The sequence below is a fragment of the Candida parapsilosis genome, contig 005504, assembly GCF_000182765.1.
Source record: "Candida parapsilosis strain CDC317 annotated contig 005504".
NCBI classification, from domain to species: domain Eukaryota; kingdom Fungi; phylum Ascomycota; class Pichiomycetes; order Serinales; family Debaryomycetaceae; genus Lodderomyces; species Lodderomyces parapsilosis.
In genome coordinates this window covers 254,715-272,579 of record NW_023503277.1, presented here as the reverse complement: position 1 = coordinate 272,579, position 17,865 = coordinate 254,715, and the positions used below count along the sequence as shown (strand labels likewise).

At 38.1% G+C, this 17,865-nt stretch overlaps 5 protein-coding genes across 5 annotated transcripts; 3 read left to right on the top strand and 2 right to left on the bottom strand. All coding sequences in view use genetic code 12, as the record gives it.

Annotated features, from left to right (window-relative positions):
* Nucleotides 1-246: 246 nt before the first annotated feature.
* Nucleotides 247-1,718, bottom strand: CPAR2_600980 (phosphatidylinositol-binding protein; the record flags this gene model as incomplete). Its single annotated transcript, XM_036812633.1, has 2 exons — nt 247-1,382; nt 1,685-1,718. The coding sequence occupies 2 exons, from the start codon at nt 1,716-1,718 to the stop codon at nt 247-249; spliced, it is 1,170 nt and encodes a 389-aa protein (XP_036662867.1).
* A 2,362-nt stretch (nt 1,719-4,080) lies between these two features.
* Nucleotides 4,081-6,249, top strand: CPAR2_600970 (uncharacterized protein; the record flags this gene model as incomplete). The annotated part of the gene is made up of 1 exon (XM_036812622.1): nt 4,081-6,249. One exon carries the CDS (start codon nt 4,081-4,083, stop codon nt 6,247-6,249), a length of 2,169 nt encoding a protein of 722 aa, XP_036662866.1.
* Nucleotides 6,250-7,823: 1,574 nt separating this feature from the next.
* Nucleotides 7,824-9,728, bottom strand: CPAR2_600960 (uncharacterized protein; the record flags this gene model as incomplete). The annotated part of the gene is made up of 1 exon (XM_036812611.1): nt 7,824-9,728. The coding sequence occupies one exon, from the start codon at nt 9,726-9,728 to the stop codon at nt 7,824-7,826; it is 1,905 nt and encodes a 634-aa protein (XP_036662865.1).
* Nucleotides 9,729-10,822: 1,094 nt separating this feature from the next.
* CPAR2_600950 (uncharacterized protein) lies at nt 10,823-12,796 on the top strand (the record flags this gene model as incomplete). The annotated part of the gene is made up of 1 exon (XM_036812600.1): nt 10,823-12,796. The coding sequence occupies one exon, from the start codon at nt 10,823-10,825 to the stop codon at nt 12,794-12,796; it is 1,974 nt and encodes a 657-aa protein (XP_036662864.1).
* Nucleotides 12,797-14,747: 1,951 nt separating this feature from the next.
* Nucleotides 14,748-16,235, top strand: CPAR2_600940 (uncharacterized protein; the record flags this gene model as incomplete). Its single annotated transcript, XM_036812589.1, has 1 exon — nt 14,748-16,235. One exon carries the CDS (start codon nt 14,748-14,750, stop codon nt 16,233-16,235), a length of 1,488 nt encoding a protein of 495 aa, XP_036662863.1.
* Between the last annotated feature and the right edge of the window lie 1,630 nt (nt 16,236-17,865).

The following is a 17,865-nucleotide window of genomic DNA, read 5'->3' as shown; positions in this document are numbered from 1 at the left end:
AAGCAAAATAAAACAGGTGGAAAAGGCCGAGGTAGCATTGTTATACCTTTGAGAGAGTTGATATTGAGCTTGACTTTTCCCAAAAAACACCTCTTGCTACAAATCAACACATACCTTTTTGGCCCCAATCGCACTTTGAATTTCCACTGCTTCTCTACTTTCTGTACCCATGTTTTCTCTCTCTCTCTCTCTCTCTCTCTCTCTCTCTCTCTCTCTCTCTCTCTCTCTCTCTCCATCCCCCATCACTCAAAAGACTAACCAACCTACAAGGAAAGAAAGCAAAATCAAAACTAATGCAACGGGTAAGGAAATACCATTAGCGGTCAAGTCAGTAGCACTGGATGAAGAAGAAACATCGCCACGAGAAGCAGCTCTTTCGTTTCTGTCCAACTTGGCAGTCAATGATTGAACCTGTCTAGCCAAAGTATCTAATTCACGTTGAACTGATGGTGAATTTTGTTGTTGTTGGTATTGATCACCGTAACCAGAGTTGAATCCTCCACCAATGGCACCACCTTGTTGAGATTGATAACTTGGTTGTTGTTGCAATTGTTGGTGTGGAGTTTGTTGGTGTTGTTGATAACCACTAGAGTAACCATTATTGATTGATGAAGTATCGTTGAATGATCTGTTCTGAATACCACCAAAATCACCAGAAGGTGATTGATTACTAAAAGAGGCATCTCCATTGGCTTGGGCGTGTGGTTGGTAGTGGGCGTTTCCAATAATTCCAGCAGCCCCTGCGCCTGCTGCTCCGGCACCGGCAATACCAGCTGCTCCGGCTCCATAAGAGCTTTGACTTGGTTGGTGAGAAAGAGGTGGCTGTTGTTGGTATTGTTGTTGTTGTTGTTGTTGAAATTGCTGTTGTTGCTGAGGTGGTTGTTGTTGCTGAGGTGGTTGCTGTTGTTGAGGTGGCTGTTGTTGGTATTGTTGTTGCTGTTTATGCTGGCCTGCACCTGCTCCAACTGCGCCAGCACCTGCTGCTCCTGCTGCTCCTGCTGCTCCTGCACCTGCGCCATTGTAAGAGTCTTCTTTATCAGGACCAATGACATAGTTGACCTTTAATTTTTTTGAAACAACAGCCGATTTGTTTTGTGCCTCCAATTGCGACCACAATTCACCAACCTTGGATGGGTCAGCATTTCCTGGGGCCGGAACAGAGACTAACAAGAATTTATCTTTACATTTGTAGTCTTCTGGTAAAGGTTGAGAGAATCCTTGTAAAATGATGGAGATTTGCAAGGAGTCACCTGGTTGAATAATACTGGCATTTGGTCTAACACAATATAATTTTGGGGCAGTAGTTTTAACTTTAAAAGCCAATGGTTGATTACTTGGGTTTGATAAAGTCAAGTACTCCGTTGTTTGTTTGGTAAATGAACCTATTTAATTGCATGTTAGTATTTGAGAAAAAAAAGCCTAAGTGAATGAATGAGGGCGATCGGAAAGCAATCAATGTGGTGACAAAGGACACACGCGTCCATGGAGTGTGACAAACTATCAATTGGATCCACCATTAACATTTTTTAAGCAACGCAGTACTCAAATAAACCATGTATGGCTTATCGGTGCGTGTTTTGACGTAATATGGAGTCACACTCTGATGTACTCAAAAGGATTGCCACAATTTGGACATTTAATCGTCCCATTCCTTTCCAATAACAACGTGTAGACTGAAACATACCAGTAAATTCTAAAACATTTGGGGACACGTTCATCTTGATATGAGTAGTTCAACTGGTGGTTTCAAGTTAAGAGTGGGGGAAATTATGATCTTGTTGAAATTTGTTTGCTCTTTGTAGCTAAATATATCTATAGTAGTGACGTGTTTGTAGTTGAACAAAGTATCAATGCTACTAATATACTTGTACAGGTGATGTAGATGAAATGTAAGGTTGGTTGGTCTGGTTGGACTAGTTGCTTGTGCTGTTGAAAAGAGATTAAAAAAAAAAAGAGGTGTAAAGATTTTATTTTTATATTGAGAAAAGGAGAGTGTAAAGTGTGTCCAGGCTTTTTGTTTTTTTTTTTTCTGTTGGTTGTTGAAAATTTCAAGTGGAGAAAACAAGTGACAATGACAACAATGATAGAAAAAATTATCACAGTCACATTTTATGAATACACCAATACTCCACCACCACACCCACCCACCTGCATTGTAGAATTGGTTGTGTGTTTTTGACAAGACAGTGAATTAACGTAGACACACATCCCATCGCCTTCCATCTGAAGAGCCAGCAAGGGAGTAGTATACCCATATATGTGCAGATATGTAACTACAAGTGCAGATTGAGTATACAATATGGTAACTTTTAGACAGCTGGCTACAGTGTGCGAATTCGCTATTAAAGATGACAAGCCGTAGCGAGAAGAGCTATGTCGCACATGCGCAATATCGTTTTATATTGTGTGCCTCTCTCTTTGCCACATGTTGGTGCTATCATGCACCCAATTCAGCCTTTCTGCCTTGTCTCTCATATAGGGTAGATATTAGACCAAAAAGTAAGCAACATATTATTCCACTTTATCTATTTTATTTTGGATTCTTTTAAACCCGATTGAAATCAATCTACATTAGTTAAGTTTCCTAATTGGGCAATTTCATTCTCTTTAACACAGGGTTCTCGATTTTTTTATTTTCTTAATTTTATTTTTTTCAGAGCCACAGAGCTTTACTAGTGAGGGCAACAGCATCGATTGCGGAGAATGGGTGGAGACATTACTACTCCAAAGGATCAAAACGTCACGTCATGTATGAGTTGAGGCTAGAGCTTGCAAGTTTTCGGCGCTGCTCGCTTGATAAGTTGTCATAATATCTTTTCATAGATATCTTTTTTTTTCTCCGTTGACTATTGCCCCACTACTACCCCTCTTTATCTCTTACAAAAGCATAAAGGAGAATTACTTGATTAGGAGATTCACACAAGGGAAGAGATCTACTTTCATATACAAACTCAACTAGTAAGGAACAAGCAATGCAAAAGCTGTCAGACAAGCTTCCCCACATAAAAGGTAAGTCCCAAGTTGTATCTAGCAATGAACCTGCATTTCAATAAGCTAACTTCTTTCAGTTAAGTTCACGTGATCTCCTCAAGACACGTTATGCACTAGCACGATACTCCCTCAAAATGGTTCAAAAATGTTTACAAGACTAGGGATACACATTGTGTGGGCTGCCACCACGTCGAAGCCAGATTGGCCAATAAGAATCTACATTTTGGAGTTATTATCGCTATACGGTCACGTGCACACTTCATTTTATGGTTTTCAAATTGTCCCTATTTATTTTGGTCTAGTCTGTTTCCGAACTCACTCTAATGATGACACTAGAGCTCAGTGAAGAGATGAATAGTATACTTTACTTTCGGATTGATCTGGCTCATTTGTATCTGATACAAATCTGTTAACCAATTTGCAGCATCTTCTGTTTTCTTTGATTTTGTAACAAAATTTTCATTCCAATAATTGAAAGAATAGCACCCCCTCTCTAAAAGGTTAGTTCTAAAAAAAAATGCCCCTCAAATCTGTATTTGGATGTTTTGAGTATGCTTTCAACAATATTGTTTATTACAATGTTTCGGCATAACAAATTGCTTAATGAAGAGGTCATGTATTTTTTTTTTTTTTCTCCAATTGAATTTTTGGTTGCAAAATTTTTGAACTCCAATCAAATCAGTGAAATCCAAGAACAAATACGCTCTGATGTTTGTATACTGAGACTCGATGGTTAGAATGAGGCCAGAGAAATACCTGGATGAGCTTCACAATATTACCTAGTGGAAAACTTATTGCACTCGTGTAGATATGTTGATTAAACAAATTCTAGTTGATGCTTTTGTCAACACAAACTATATAATTACATAATTCACTTCCATAACAACAACAGCTTAGTTCCAATGGGTGGGATAGCATCTCATATTCACAATTGAATAGCTTACCCCTATTGTGTGATCCAACATTTACACCTTTTTTTGATATTCTCTTGAAAATCAAATACAAACCGCCAAAAATATTCCCCCAAAAACACTTTTAAACGACTCTTATTTTCCTCTTCTTTTCCTTTCTTTTTCCCTCTCCAGTAACATGACCGAATCATTGGCGTCCAAAGCCCCCTTTGATCCACGCAGCAGGTGGAATGCAAGAAGAGGAAGAAAACCTCAGGATTATGATTATTACAGCCATTTGAACGTTACGACCACAACAAATTATGCAAATGCATACACCCCGATTTTGGATGAAGTCATTCCCACCACAAATGGCTTTATTTCCTCCTTAAGAGACAATATCACCACTATTGCCTCTAATCCTTCAACCACCACAACCACAACCACACAACACTTTGCTAAAAATATTGCCACCACCAATATTGCGCATACTTCAGTTAATGAAGACACCTTTAAAACTCCAATTTTGAATAGGACTCGTGCCATGGATTGGCGCACACGTCGTCGTGCCAGAATGCTAGCTCAAGTTGATTGTAAATTGAAATTGGATACAAACCATCAAGAAAAGCTGGAATCTCCTGAATTGAAGTTGGAGGTTGTTTGCACGTTACATGAATCGAATCTGAGTCAAGATGTTGTATCTGGCTTAAATGGTAGAGATCCAGAATTGCATGCTATTGAACAAAGTGCTAAAACTCCTGGTGAATTTTTGTTAAGGGAAAAAACTTTGGAGGTGTCACATGATATCAACAACGAAGATGAAAATGACAATCAAGTTGATGATATTGCACCTGCTGATGATGTTGGTTCGAGAGCAGATGTGTTTGGTTCCAATACTGAGAGAGTAGATATTCTCGCTGATGGTTCAACTGAAATTTTCGCCCATGGAATTGTCACTGATGCCATTCCTCAAGGATCACCCTCGAAGGATGCAATAAAACCCAAGTGGAAAAGATTTTTGGGTAATGCATTCAGAAAGCACCCAAGAAAGCTTACAGGCACCGGATCTGAGCATGTTTGCACTGCAGTGGCAACACAATCAATCAATGATGAAGTGCAGTCGAATGGCCAAATGAAGGGTACTACAGCTCAAAAATGGTCAAAATTTGGAAATGCATTGAGAAAACCATTTGTGAAAAAAAGAATCACTAAAGGTACTACAGAATTGGCTGCATCTGAAAATACCAAGGCGGCCTCCCCACTGCAAGTGAAGAAAAGGTCTAGAAATTTGTTCAGAAGAAAAGTAAGGGCTTCCAAGTCTGCCCCCCATTACGATACTTCGAGTGATGCCGATGTTGGCAGCGAAAGCAACAAAGAAGGAGAGCATGAACCTGAAACTGTCGACCATGCTGAAACCCCCAATGGAAATGTAGCTGAATGTGTCCCTGTTGTTGAAGATACGCTGTTTGGAGTGGCTAATCTGAACCTTTTCTTTCGAGAGCAATGCGATAATCCTTATTGGCCATACAATTATGAGGGGGATGCTCCTGCCAATGATGTGGAAGCTGCTCCAACCAGTGCTGCAAAAGACGTTCCCGATAAAAGCAAGAGCAAGAAACACAAGAAGAAGAGGCGTGGTAAGAAATCATCTTCCAAGAGTAAGGCGTCTAGTGTGACTGAATTGGAATCAACTGCTGGTAACTCTGTGACTGAAAATGCTTCTTCATCTGGCGCACAGGCAGAAAGAAGGGCCGCTGATTTAGCCCCATTGAACTCTGATGCTGGTCCATATGCTGTTAATGAAAATTCTCCAATGCGTGCGATTGATTACGGCTATGAAGAAACCCCAACGGTGACAAGTATTGATTCAGAACCTAGCATTGATGAACCCATTGTGGCCACTGAAGACAACAATGAAGTTAGTGAAGACGTTCCTAGAGCTACAAGTTGGGAATCAATTAGATTGAGCCGATTGTCTGATCAAGCAGCTGGTATTGCCGGCTGCCATCGAATGGAAACTAAGGCACAAAGATTTAAACAGAAAATTCAAGCTTTGGGAAAACTGTTTGCATATGCATTCCATTTTAAGTCAAGATCAAGCATCGTTGAAAACGCCGATGACAATGACAGAGACGTTGGCAGAGGAACCGTATCGCCTGAGCAGAATGGGAATGCAGCTTTGGAAGAGCCTTTCATTAGAAAGAAGAAAAAGGTTTCCAGAATTGTGAATTGGAAACAAAAGATCCAACATCGTTTGAAGAAATTGGCCAAGAGTGAAGCGGCTACAGGTTGTGAAACTAATGCAGATACTGACCAACCAAAAAATCCTGCTGCTGCTGCTAAAAATTTCTTTAACCGACAACTTTGAGGAGCTCTCAAAGGTTGTGTTGGTATATACACTGTCAATTGAATCGTGGCCGAAGATAGTTGAAGATCGGCACGACAGAGAAGAACCAATAATACTGCGGTTGACGGTAGCTTCGTTGAAGTTGCTGGCAGAGGTAAGCCCCGGAGATGAAAAGAGATCTTGCGGGCACCGTGGTCCGAGACAGTGTTTGTTGATGTGCAAGACAAAATAACGTTAAACTTGAAATTTAAGGATGGGTTAGACAACTAGGGGATACGGAATGTTAACTGATGTTGCTGATAAAATGGGGATAATATTGGAAGAGAAATGATGCTAAAGATTGTTATCCCTGCAACTCAAAATGGTATCTCCAACACCCATCCAATGAATTGTTTAAATGTGTTTCAAGTTTCATCTGGATAGTGCACCCTATGGGAGAGAGACCCCCTTGGACCTTCATACACACAAGCCAAGAGCCATTAAAGATGGAGGATATCAACCGAGATTTGAGCGAAACCACTGAGGATAAGATGTGTTGATATTCAAATGAATTGCCCATATTTTTGAGTCTGGTTTGTCAATATTTTTGCCAAACAAGAAGCAATAAACCCATGTTACTGAAACTCGGTAGATGTGATATGGTTGCTTCTTCAGACTTGATCATGGTGGCGTTTTGATCCAATTTTTCCCTCATCGAATCCTCAAGTCTCCTCATTTTGCGGTCAATGATTGATCCCGTAATTGAAAATGGAAGATGGTGATTGCAGGTAAAGTTATAAGTTATGAAAAACAGCGTTCAAAAGAATATAAAAATTAAAGAAAAGATTCAATTAAAATAAAAAATGCAAAAATGTAAAAAAGCTGTCTATATATAAAGCAATCATTCTTGGTTATGTGTTTCGTCGGAGTGTCATTGGGTTGATCTACTTAGTTTGTGCATGTGAAAGAAAGATGAATGTTTTTTGTTTACCCATTGGTTTTACCCCAGAACGGACTTAATTGATGACTTGCTTATTTACTTATTTGCTTCATGGTGGTAATTACAAGGATTGCAAAAGTGGTTTGTGGTGGATCACTGATCCTTAATTTTGTGTTTTGTTGGTATAAAAGTAGTTGTGGTGGCTACTGAGTATCACCTGTGAGATTTGATATTTTGTATCTTTTTTAATAACGTCAATTCTCAATCCTTCTCTCACCCTATCAATGATGAGCGGTTTTCACTTGAGCTTCGATTCGGCATCTTGTGTAGCCTCTTGTTATAGGGCGCAACAAACTACATAATACATGCCTTCGGGGAGAAAACAAGTTCTTGCAAGATTCCCTTCGCATGAATCAACTTTAGTAGAGACTCACTCCCATGCCACAATGCAAAGTTCAATTTCAGCCTCTAGTTGTACGGCGCAATACAAATCTCTTTCATATTCTTGATGTAACCTACATGCTTTTGTAAGACCGAATTTGTTCAAAACAAACCATATTTACTATAATGTATAACCTGACACCTATCGATATTCAATAATACAGTGAAATGGCACAATGCGCCACCAGCGATTACCATTGCCAACATGAGTGAGCAGCTTCAAGTACACCTCATTCTACAAATTCTCGTCCTCGTTTATCAATTGCAAGTACTCATAATAAAATGCAATAATTTGTAAGTGAGAATCAAAACGAATAAACTCATCTACTCCATGAGCATGCGACTCGACTGTTGTGAAAAGTCCTGGTCTGTAGCGGAATATATTCTTGGTCAAGTTCCAATAGTATCTGGTATCGGTGTTTCCAGTAGCTATTCCCGGTGCAACAATAACTTGTTTCCCACCACCAGCAACAGACACGCCAGCATTGGCATTGGCGTCAGCATCGGAGCAACCGGATCCTCCCGCATGTTTCTTTTCGTTACTTGGCACCAATTGTTCATACACGTGTCTGATATTTCCTGAAAACAACTCCCATACTTTACCAACAGTGGGGGTAGTTGGTGCCGGCTCCAATTGAGAAGCTTTGTGGATGGTTATCTTACCGTTCTTTGTTTCATTACGAAGTATTTTGCCTTCAGACGTTAATCCCAAATCGAACCATTTAGCCAAGTTCTTGGCATGACGCAAGTCGTGATTGTAGACTTCATCAACACTTGACTCAACAGCAATTCGGTGATTTATGACAGCTTTAACGTATTCTGGTAGAGCATTTGACTTGACACCGCCATTGATGACATCGACTGCTTGAGTGGAAGTAATCAAGTAACGACTAAGCAATGATTTATTGTAAAGCCATTTAGTAGCTACCTTGTTTGCTCTGTGTGATGAACCAGCAGCAATTAAACTCTTCTTTATCTTATGTGGCAATGTGGGTGAGTATTTGGCGATGCATTGGTATTCATGAAATGTTGGATTGCGAGGTGATAAAATGGGCTGGAAATGATCTCTTTCCAAATTTTCAATAAGGTTGGCCATCAATCCAATGGATGTATGTTGTGACAAAGGTGGTACTGATGAATGACCACCAGGAGTATTTATTTCAACAACAACGTCGGTTGACCCCTTTTCGCTGGTACCGGGTAGTGCCAACGTGACACCGTCTTCATAAGCAACACTTTGACCACCTTCATCAATTACTGCATAAAATGAATCATTGCCATACCGTTGTGTTAAGAATTGACCAATATGTTGTGCGCCACGATCACCACCCACTTCTTCATCAAATCCAAAGCCGAGAATTATTGTTCTTTTAGGCTTGAACCCAGATTTGTATAATTCCTCAACAGATTCTAATAACCCAATCAACAAGTTTTTACAATCAGATGAGCCACGACCCCATAATTTTTCTCCATCATAAACTCCATCATAAGGAGGGTATGTCCATTGATACAAAGTTGATTTTTGTATGGGTACAACATCTTGATGAGCAGTAAGTAAGATTGGTTTTAATTCCGGCAATTCCGGCAGCAGCAGGCTCAATCCTTTCCAAGTAATAACAATTGCGTGTGAATGAACCAATTCCACTTGTAAATTACTGAAAACAATGGGGAATGTTTTGTTCAAGTAATTGTAAAACGGCTCAAACTTATCATTCCAGTATTGAGGATCTTTTTCCACCAGTGGATCGTCGTCATATACATCGGTAGGAATTTGAACTGCTTGAGACAATTTCTTGGCTGATTGGTTGCGAAAATTTTCATTAAATAAGATATTCAATACAGTTGAGTTGTCTTTGAGATATGATTGTGGATATTTGTAATCATATTGACGACATATCTCCTGCTTTGGTTTTTTAAAGAAGTTCCATTGAGAGCCACAAGGTGGATGACTAGTAATTGATTGTGGTTGTGATTGTGGTTGTGATTGTGATTGTGATTGTGGTTTTGGTGTTACCAAGAAATGTGTTGAAATTGAATATGCAATAGTAAAGAAAATCACAAAAATGACAAGGACTCGACCAATGGAGCCAGTACCTCTTTTTGACAATTGAGTCTGTGAATGCGACTTTTCCAACACCATTAGCTCCCTTTCAAATGATACTTGTTATTGGTTAGTGAATGAGGAAGGGGGGAATGTAGTTTTGTTGAATTCACTAAACCATTTTTTAACTTTAAAGTGGTGTGGGGAGAATAAAACCAGAGAAGTTTTCAATTGGTTGATTCAAGCTAATGTCGTAAATTATTATCCTGTGACATTGATATTTTATGACACACACACACACAAGAGACTATCATCACTATTATCACTATCATTTGTGTGTAATAATAATTACTTCTCCACATTTATACACAAAGAGAGAGATATTAGTGTTATTCTTGTCTCTGTGTAATATAGCAATTGAGAAGAAGAGGGAGCCTATATGTTTAAGCTGAGTTAGTAAAACCATTTGATCATATGATTCCTCCGGGTGAAAGTCCTCCCTCCCCCCCCCCCCTTCCATCACACAAAACAACAGGCAGTATGAAGCTCAGTTTATTATCACTTTTTTATCAAAGTTGTCTTATCTAAGAGAAAGAAAAAGTGCAAGAGAGTGTTATTATCTGTCTGTTATGGTCAAACTCTATTATAGGAAGTTCGATGTAGCATATGACCTCATATAGATGGTAACTTAACCTCATAACTCATTGATCATATGGTATGGGTGTAATTCAATCTTTTGATAAGTTTTGTTATTCGGTTACATCATCTTTATTATCAAAATCATCTTTTTCAAAGGGAGAGAGAACGAAAAAAAAAAAAAAAGTTTAAAACCATAATCAATTGGCACTGTATAGACACATTAACAAAACTATATTATTTACCACTATAGTACAGGTATACATCTAGACATACAGGCCACTAGAGATAGACAGCTACACTCATACACATATACGCATACACAAGCTTTAGAAGTCAAGACACACGTGTCATATTCTTGGCTGCACCCATTTACTAGTATCTAATTTAAGGAAAGATCATCAAATCATAGTCCAAACCCACACTAGACACCACCACCACTCACGAGCCACATATTTCTCCTTACCCAAAACACAATAATCTATCTTTTTAGGAGATCAAATGCACACATAACCATCTTCCCTCTACAACGATAGACAAAAAGCAATCTAGTAATCATGTTGATGGAACTACCTTTGGAAATACAAATGAAGCTACTATATATGGTGCCTCAGTCTAACTTGAAGTATGTCAATTCTTACTACTACATTTTGTATAACGACTTGTACTACCACAAAATTGTTTCTGTTTTTGGTGAAGACACGATTAATGTTATAATCAAAGTATTGCCTTGGCTAAAACCATATATTAAATCACTAGATTCATTTCGATACATCAATAGAATGATAATTGCCAAAAGGTTGAAATTGATTGACAACTTGAACAAGGAAGATGAGCATGTTGATGTCAGTGCAAGTACCAGTAGCTTTAGAGCTTTGACCACAAGTCCAGACCATGTTGAATCAATTAAGCATGAGTATGGTGGTGGAAACATATCCAACAGCAACATCACACTGGATGAAATGGATGAATGTAAAGACTCACACCTGCTTGCGTCCCAGTCTTCCAATAACCCACTCAATGTACAATATGTTAAAGATTCTTGGAAATATATTTATTCAATATTGAAAAACAAGCGGCTTTATGCTGAATATTCCGATTATCAAATTGATGAACCAAGAAATTATGTTTACAATCATTTTGTTGAAATTAATCGAACTTATTTGTTGAGTTATTCCAAGGATGTGTGGTTAGCTCCAGGACAATATAATCTAAATATTGGATTAGCAGTAAAGTATGGTCATGGATTGGGTACTACCAAATTTGAGATCAAGTATAATGTTGATGACGAAGAGGAAGAAAGGAAAGCTGAGATATATGATGATGACGAGACGATTACTGGAGAAGAGGCTACAGTACAGGAGGAAATGGATGGGGTTGAGGCTACCCCTAACAATACTATAAATGGAAATGGTAGTGGAAATGGCAGTGGTGAAAATGTCCTTTCTGCTCGACCCAATGGTATCGTCAATGGTGGCGGTATTGATCGAAGTGTTAATGGATCAATGAATCACACAGTGGATATGCCAATTGATGCTCGTGCCACCGTTGATAACAGCAACAACCTTTTCACCTCAAGAAACACCACCGTTACCAAACTGTTTTATCCACCCACAAACATTAATGATATTTTACCCAAGAACCAATTTTGTTTTCTTCGAGTGGCACAATTCACCATCCCACCTAAAGAGAACCAAGAAACTAAGCAAAATAAATTACGGAAAGTGACAATAAAGATGGAAGAAATTGGATTGTATTTGAAAAGTGGTTTCAGAATATACTTTATTGATATTAGCCAACCATCAATGTTGTATGACGAATATGATTTGTTATACTATTCAATCAAGCAAACTGAATACAAATACTTTATCAATATTTTGTTGAAAAATTTATATAAAGCATTAAATTATGTTCAAAATGGGGGAAATAAACTGATTGACGGTGGCAAATATGGTACTGGCGATCCTTACGATTTGTGGCACGAATACGATAAATCATTTTTGAGAGATTATAGTGAACAGTGCATTAATGATTCAAACTCAGCATCAATAAATGAAGCAGTGATGGGAGGAGGAGGATTTACACCCTCTCACAGACGGTCATCCTCCATTTTATCCGGATCAGGATCAGCCACTTCATCTTCATCGTCATTATCCTCCTTACATACCCCATTCAAGTATGATTTAAAGAAGTTGAACAATTATGCCAATTTTTGTTTCAAGAACGTAACTAATACCAAAAGAAATTACAAGTTTAGCACTATTTATCAACAACGACAATTTATCAATCGATTTGGAGACTACAATTTGGATTTGAAAATGCAAATGAATCAGCCAGCACAACCATTAAAGGATTCAATCGATGCTACTGGTGAACCACAACGAGAAAAGCAAGAACTGAATGAAACACAACAGTTAAAAGAACAAGGTATTGAATATGACGAGGATGGAGTGTGGAAAGTGCCTGAGTTAAAGTGTAGTTACGACAAACTCGGATTAAAGTGGAAAATACCCATTGTGGGAGAACTTTAGTAGGATTGTTGAGTAGAATCAAAGTTAGAAAGCCTTAGAAATTATAATGCCAGATGTACTTACTTGCGAATGGATTTCAAAAGCACGTATTCGACAGAAGAGGTTGTTTAGAGTTTGAAAACCAACAAATTGAGTAAATGTGATTGGTTGTAGATTAGAAACTACTTCAATAAGACTGCAAAGTCTGCAACCGTTGATGTAAATTGGATTTTTGTTCCGACGGAGCGGTCCGATGGAATCTCGGATTTAATAAATGATGACTCAGGGGGATGATGATGATGATGATTATGATGATGATGATCTCAACTGATAAAGCCTAATGATGATGTTAAGCCGAACATAACCGAGAATTGCCGTGTGTGAAATCCGGGGGAATCGCAGTCACCTTCCGAAAAGAAATCAATACGAAAATCATCATCACCTTTATTGTTTTTCTCTCTTATCAAAATATTCGTAAAAACTTGGATTCAACTAAATAAACTTTTTTTACATGACCCCCAATTTGAGATCCAACAGACTTTCTCTCCCCCCCCAACCTCACATGTGGTAGTACATAATGCCACTTTGTGATTTTTCGTATACAGCCGAATCAAAAAACAAAAAATAATAACAACACAAAAGGTTGCAGATGTACAATAACAGAAGACTTCTTCGATAAGGGGATGGAGGCTATGACGTTATTGCTTCGATGAAAGAAAATAGTTGTCTTGGCAAAATCTAAATTGTACAAAGAAATTGAATTTACGAACAATATGGTACCCATCTACTTACAAACAATTCCGAGCTATCATCGGCTTTAAAAATTGAAGATCATGTCACGAAACAAATATGATCAAACCTCGCTTGCTAAATCCACATTAGGAAATCCTGATAAGCTTGTTAGTTCTTTATCATTGGATGATGATGCTGATAAAACCGACACGTGTGGTTTTAAATCCGTGTTGCCGATTACGAAAGTACTGCTGCTGTTATGTGTTTCGGTGCCGAGTCATCAATAAGGAAAGAATTGAAATGTATTGGAAAGTCCTTTGACAGATTGGGGGGGGGGGAATGTATATATAGATGTGCTCAATTGTCTCCTCTTGATGGATAGAAGAGCTCCTTGGCTTTTATCGTTATTAACTAAAGCACATATCCTAAGCGACAATGACAATATACTATACACCGCATCAATCACAAGATACATTGAGTTCAATTCTCCCACCTTACACCCTTCACGCTGACGCAGATACCTCTATTGAGACAAGTTTCGACCCAAGTGGGCTTGAACACGAACAGTTGAACGAGTTACCACCGCCTGGCTACTATGACAACACTGGTAGAGGAAGAGATAGTGGTGTATCATCATCATCATCATCATCGTCATCATCATTATCGACATCTGAATACTACACAGCCTCGTCGAATCAACTGCTGCTGTTGCTCACTCGAGAAACCAGTCATATTGAAAACCTGTGGGTCAGCTCTAGCTCCACGTTGGATCCAGAATCTCCAATAGCCACAAGAATGAGTGAAACAATGGTGTCAAGGGGTTTAATAGGGTCCTTTGTTATCAAAGAAATGTCCAATTTGACATTTGAGAGTGACAAGATTTCCGAGGCAATTGAGATCAAGATTTGTTTCACCAAAGATGTTGGCGAAATTGGCACTTGGCCAAATATTATTGATCCAATCACTCATGAATTCAAATCAGGAGATTTGGTTAATGGCTACGTTCTTGTTCGCAACTTGTCTTTTAGACCAATCCCATTCCTGCTGTTTCATATATTATTTGAAGGGTGTGTCATCATAAAGGGTGCAAGATCGTCCACTACCACCAATAATAAAAAGCTGTTACTGAAACAGTGGAAATTTTTGCAAATGGTTGACTTGAATGGAAGTTGGAGCAATGACAACAATGATCAACACAGCCAATTGAAAACGCCACTCGATTTACCTGGCTATTCACGTCATGGGAATGAAACCATTGACCCCGTGGATGGATGCTTTATCAACTTTGGTCAAACCTGAAAGTTTAATTGATCTGCAATGCAATACCCAAAACATTGTTTCTCATTTGAAATTACCACCAACATTGGGATCATCAAGGATGGAGAATGGTCGTGTACTCACTAACTTGCAGAATCGAAGTGCCGATTTCAGTGGAGTTGGTAATGCAGTGACTTATACTGTTACAGCGCGGTTTTTGACAAAGAGTAGCAAATGGGAAAAGAGTTTCAGACAATTTACCAATAAGCACAAGGGAAATGGTTCGGTGAATAATGGTTGTCAGAACTATGACGGTGAATTTGTCATTTTGAAAGAGATTGTGAATGATATTAGAGTTGTGCCTACTACAGCAACACCCATTTCGGAATACGAACGAAATTTTCAATGTTATCACAATATGAAATTGTATAATCATTTCATCAACAGGATCAACAACTGGATTAACTGGGGTAAGGAACTACAACTTTGTTCTCAAGTTTGTGACTCTTTAGATGATGAAGTGCCACCAGTGGATCTTTTGGAAAATGAACAAACAATAGGTACTGATGAAATTGGACACAATTATACGCGAATTTACAATTCAAGACGTCAACAATCACGCTGGTACCAAGTGCAGCTTGGTATTTACAAATCCAGTTTATTGTTGGGCAAGAATGCTAAACGCAGCTTGATTAGTGTAAAGACACCACTCAGAGAATATCGGGTGTCGTATATCCCTCCTTCAACCAAAGTCAAACATGATCCAGGGAAAACAACTTTCCAATCTGCTAAATTGAATATACCTTTGGAAGTATCGATGGAAAATATGGGTTTGCCTTCGAAACCGATCGCGCCTTGTGAAATCAAGCATGTGGGGGCTGAATTGGAGATTGTTACAATTACGTCAACAGATAAAACCCCCATTCCTATGGAATTTGAATCTGCATTTTGGGGAAACAATAATGGTATCTCAAGTGACAATTTTAGTATTGATGATTTTCAAAATGCAGTGGTTAATCCCATGAAACAATACTATCGAACATTGAATCAGATGAAGAATCAATTAGGGTCAAATGTGTTTACAATTGATAACCAATTGATGGCTAATATCAAAATACTTTCCAACTTGACGGTAAACACCACATGTTTGAAATTTAATGATTTGATTGTTAATGGCAAAATGTATTGTTCAAAAGATAAACCACCAGTTTTGAGCTATACAAAACCGTCAAAGTTTAATTTACTTTTGGATTTGAGAAAATTGACAAAAAGGGGAGAAATCAATCGTTTTCAAAGCGATTGGTTTACATTATTGCCTAGTTTCCAAAGTTGTTATATTGCTCGAATGTACCATGTTAAAGTATCATTATTGATTGATGATAAAGCCATACTGATTAGGGTACCAGTGGTGATTGAAAAGAGGGAGGGTTTCAATCCATTGCCTTATTATGTCACATTGTCGACTTGTTAAACTTGCAATTACTGGATGTTTTGAGACATTGCTGCTTTGAAGAGTGGTGATTGGCGGGGTTTATTAAGTTTGAGTAGTTAGTTTGATATTACATGATGTATTTTTGAAGCTAAATAGAAAGTGGTTGTGTTGTGTTGTGTTGTGTTGTGTGGGTGTATTGGGCTCGGGGAATACCGACGTAGAAATGGAATAAAGACTCAAGATTTTTTTTTGTGTAACTAGAGAACTCTCATTTGTATTGCTTTTGTACTATTGGGGAATAATAACAATAACTTCTCATGCTTTATCGTCTGATTTTTAGTATAGAAGATCATATTGTGAATAAATGACCTATGCCCTTGTTAGTTTTGTGTATCTCGCGAATTTTGTGTCTAATAGAAAAAGGGCGGGGAATAACCATCTTATTTTTCACCCAAATGGGGAGTACTCTTATCCGAAAACGGGTTTTGCGTTACATACGTACTGTTTGTGTTTGTGCTTCTAGAATGGAATTTAGTTGTTTCTATTCAATTTTAAGCGACTCTTTTAATTTATAAAGAATCAATTTGGTGATTGGGTGGTTATCAAGAAGGAAAATAAAAGGACTGTTTAAAAGTATATAAAAGTATTATAATACAGAAACAGATGTGAAAAACGTTAGGGCTTCAAAGAGAATGCATACAGGTATAAACGAAAGCCATAGGACTAATAGAAACTCTTTGTTGATATTTTTGTTGAGTGAAATTCGAGTCAAAATGTAGAGGCTCTTTTATTGAGGGAGCTACTCAACGAGTCAAAGGAAAAAAGAAATAGATGACCTTGTTAGTGTGTGACCTTGTTGGTGTGGGTGGGTTTATCGTCAAAGCGAAACTGCAAGATCTACAATGTAATGTGTTGCCCATATGTTTCATCAGTTCTTGATACTCATAATGTCAGATGATATGGAAGAAGTGAAAGCCCATCGGACTGCTGCTTTACATTTGTTGTCTCCATTTTAATCCAATTATTAACTGTATAACTCTTCGCTTGCGATTGTCAAAGTTGTTGTTTTGTTAACAGACAATAAGTTGGTAGTGAGTGTGGTGTGGCTTTGAGTTTGATTTTGATTTTGTTTGTTTTTGTTTAATTTTGTTTGCTTTGTCTCTCCTCTTTTTCTCCTCTCTTATCTCTAAAACACAATAGTATGGCTTTTGTTGCAATTGTTGCAATTGTTGCAATTGTTGCAATTGTTGCAATTGTTACATTGTTACATTTGGGGGATGAAAGAAGTTGGCTTTATCAAAACAAAGATGTTAAAGAAAGATCAAGGGGGTGTTATTGTTACTAGTATATATAATACGGGGTGTAAATTATTTTACTAAAAAAAAGAGTTGCTTTCATTTAGACAGTCACACAACTTTTTTAAAAAGTTGTCTTACTTACTATACTTTAACACCCCCCCTGATCTACTGTTGACATCCTATTTTCAACACCCCTTTTTTTCTTCCCCCTTTGCTCGTTTGTAACTTACATCATGTATCACCAAGAATAGGCTACCCCTTTTCTTTATTGTGGTGGTGTGTGTCAATTGGACTCAGCAGCAACAAGAAAAGAAGAAAGAAAGAGAGCACAGACACACAAAGTTGAAGTTGATGGTGTAGCCAATTGGCTG